The sequence below is a fragment of the Charadrius vociferus genome, unplaced genomic scaffold (assembly GCF_000708025.1).
Source record: "Charadrius vociferus isolate BGI_N301 unplaced genomic scaffold, ASM70802v2 scaffold62, whole genome shotgun sequence".
Classification (NCBI taxonomy): Eukaryota; Metazoa; Chordata; class Aves; order Charadriiformes; family Charadriidae; genus Charadrius; species Charadrius vociferus.
Genome location: NW_009647419.1, coordinates 4,046,022 through 4,048,486, shown reverse-complemented (window position 1 = coordinate 4,048,486; position 2,465 = coordinate 4,046,022). Strand labels below are relative to the sequence as shown.

The window sequence follows — 2,465 nt, the reverse complement described above, 5'->3', positions numbered from 1 at the left end:
GTCGTGTATGCAGGGATTTGGGAGTGCAGCAGAGGAGGTGTGGGGCCGGGGTTGATGTGGCTGGGGGTGGTCCAGGCTGACTGTGGCTCTCTCTCCTGCGTCCCCATCCCAGGCTTGGCCTGTCTGCACATCAGCACCTTGAAGGGGAACATCCCGATGATGTCCCTGCTGCTGGAGAGCGGCGCCAACATCGATGTTCGGGTAAGGCTGGGCATGGGTGTGATGTTTGGGTGAGGCTGGGCACGGTGGGTGCAGGGCTCCCTTGGGCATTCCCTCTGGCCTCGGGGCAGGTACTGCTGTAGGGCTTGGAGGCACTGAGTTTTGAGGGAGAAGAGAGGAAAGGTCCTTGCGGGGCTGTTGGGTGCCATGACAGTAGTCGGGGTGGGAACTGCCCCTTCTGCACCCTGTCAAGGCAATGTGGGTGGGTGCTGTGGGGCCCATCTGAGGGGACCCCACACCCATGCCCTTGTGGTTTGCGGATTGCAGGAGGGCACGAGCGGCAAGACCCCATTGCACCTCGCCGTGGAGTGCCACAACCGCAGGGCTGTCCAGTTCCTGCTGCGCAATGGGGCGTATGTGGACGCCCAGATGTACAATGGCTGCACCCCGCTCCACCTGGCCGTGGGCCGCAAGGATGCTGCCATCGCCGCCATCCTCTCGCACTCCGGGGCTGACACCCTGCTGAGGAACATGGAGGATGAGACAGCCCAGGACCTGGCTGACGGCAACGACGATGTGAGTCTGTGTGTGGGGAGGCCTGTGGCTCTGCAAGCGTGTCGGGGGGTGTAGAAGACAGACGATGTGGGGGGAGCTCCTAGGAGGAGGTTCTAGCCATGCCCGTCCTCCCTTCTAGGGTGCAGGCGTTGGCTCTGGGGGTGTGTGGGGTGACTGCCTGTTACTTCCAGCCCTAGGGAAAGCCTAGCCAGGGTTTCTTGGCACTTCCATGGGGAGGTGGGAAGCTGCAGGGCTTGGGGGGGGAAGTTCTGGGCCCTTACCCGAGCCCCAGTGGAGACACAACCCTGGATCCTTACACCTCTGCATCCTTGGGCTTTGCAGCTCCTCGCCTTGCTGCCCTTCGATGACCTGAAGATCTCGGGGAAACCCGTGGTGTGCTCTGAATGAGCGTCTGGACTCCTTTGGCCCATCGGGCTGCCTCCTCGCTCTGCGCTGTTGCCCTGCTGCCCGCTGGGACCTTGCCTGCCTGCAGTTTGGTGGGAGCAGAGCCACTTTGGGAGACGTTATCATCCACCTCTTCCCTCATCGGAAAAGATTTGTTGGCCTCAGGCTGCCTTCTCAGAGAAAAGAAGGTGGCCCTATGAACACTACACAGGGGAGGCTTTTCTTTTAGTACTTGTGCCCCGCAGCAGGACTGAATTTCCCCTCCCTGCCATGGGTCTGACTTGTGGGGGTCTCCAGCTTACCCAGGCAAGGAGCAGGACAGGACTCCTTTTCACACTGTACTGTGGACGGAGCATCCTCTGGCACCCCAAACGCCATCAGAATAAGTGTGGGGTGAGGAGAGTTAATGCTCACTCTAATAAACATTGGTTCTTGCTGTGGGCGCCTGAGGTCTCATGTGATCTAACCCACGCTGTGCCCCTACTGCATGGGGAGGCTGAGCATTACACTGGGTGCCTGGGCATGTGAGGGCTGCAGGGGCTTCCCCAGCCCGCCCGCTGCCTCGGGTCCTGCTCCCTCCCTCGCACAGCAGAAGGTGAGCGAGAGCGCAGGGGCTTCCCCGCTTGCCGAGCCTTTCCAGCGCTCAAGGCTGAGGCTGGGGGATCCCAGCCTGGTGCCCCATTCCCGCGCTGTCCTGCCGAGTGTCTGGCTTCGGGGCTGAAGGCACAGAGCATCAGAGGTGCTGGCAGACCAGGTTGTAGATCCCTGCTTTTGCTGTCGTGCCTGACATCTCGCTGCCTTACTGTGCCGTGATTTCCTCATTGGCAAAGAGGATAGAAAGATCCTGCCCCATCTTCCTGCCTTGGGAGGTGTTAAAAAACTTAGAGCATGGGCCTTCCCTGGGTTTTAGATTCCCCTAGGCTGAAGGCAGAGGAGCTGGCAGGGTTATCTCAGCATCCCTTCTGTTGTTCAGCTCACAGCCCTGCCCTGCCCCCTCTCCAAACCAGAGGAGCGCTTGCGACCGACACACTGGGGAACCGGCAAGAGAAGGTGCTGTGGGAATGGAGACACCCAGCACGCCTGACCCCACCTCAGCCAGGGAAATTCCCCACTTGCTGCCTGGGAGCAGCTGCTATTGTTTGGGGCAAATCCTGGATGTCGCAATCGCCCGGAGATGCTCTGGAGTGAGCTTCCTCCTCACTTGGAAAGACAGAGAGGCAAGGGAATGCTGCCAGGAGAGCGGCACGGGCTCCCCCTAGGCCTCTCTGGAACTTGCCCGGTCTTTTCAGCAGCTCTGGGCCGGATTGCTCCATTTCTTTTGAATCTTTGCCTCCCACCTTCTGGCA

At 60.4% G+C, this 2,465-nt stretch overlaps 1 protein-coding gene across 1 annotated transcript in view; it reads left to right on the top strand.

Moving 5' to 3' along the window:
• The window catches only part of NFKBIE (nuclear factor of kappa light polypeptide gene enhancer in B-cells inhibitor, epsilon), a 5,316-nt gene extending 3,761 nt beyond the window's left edge, over window positions 1-1,555 (top strand). Inside the window, exons 4-6 of the mRNA XM_009880455.1 lie at window positions 113-201; window positions 487-735; window positions 1,057-1,555. Coding sequence (XP_009878757.1) covers window positions 113-201; window positions 487-735; window positions 1,057-1,122 — 404 coding nt within the window. The 3' untranslated portion in view covers window positions 1,123-1,555. The remainder of the gene's footprint in view (window positions 1-112; window positions 202-486; window positions 736-1,056) is intronic.
• The last annotated feature ends 910 nt before the right edge of the window (window positions 1,556-2,465 follow it).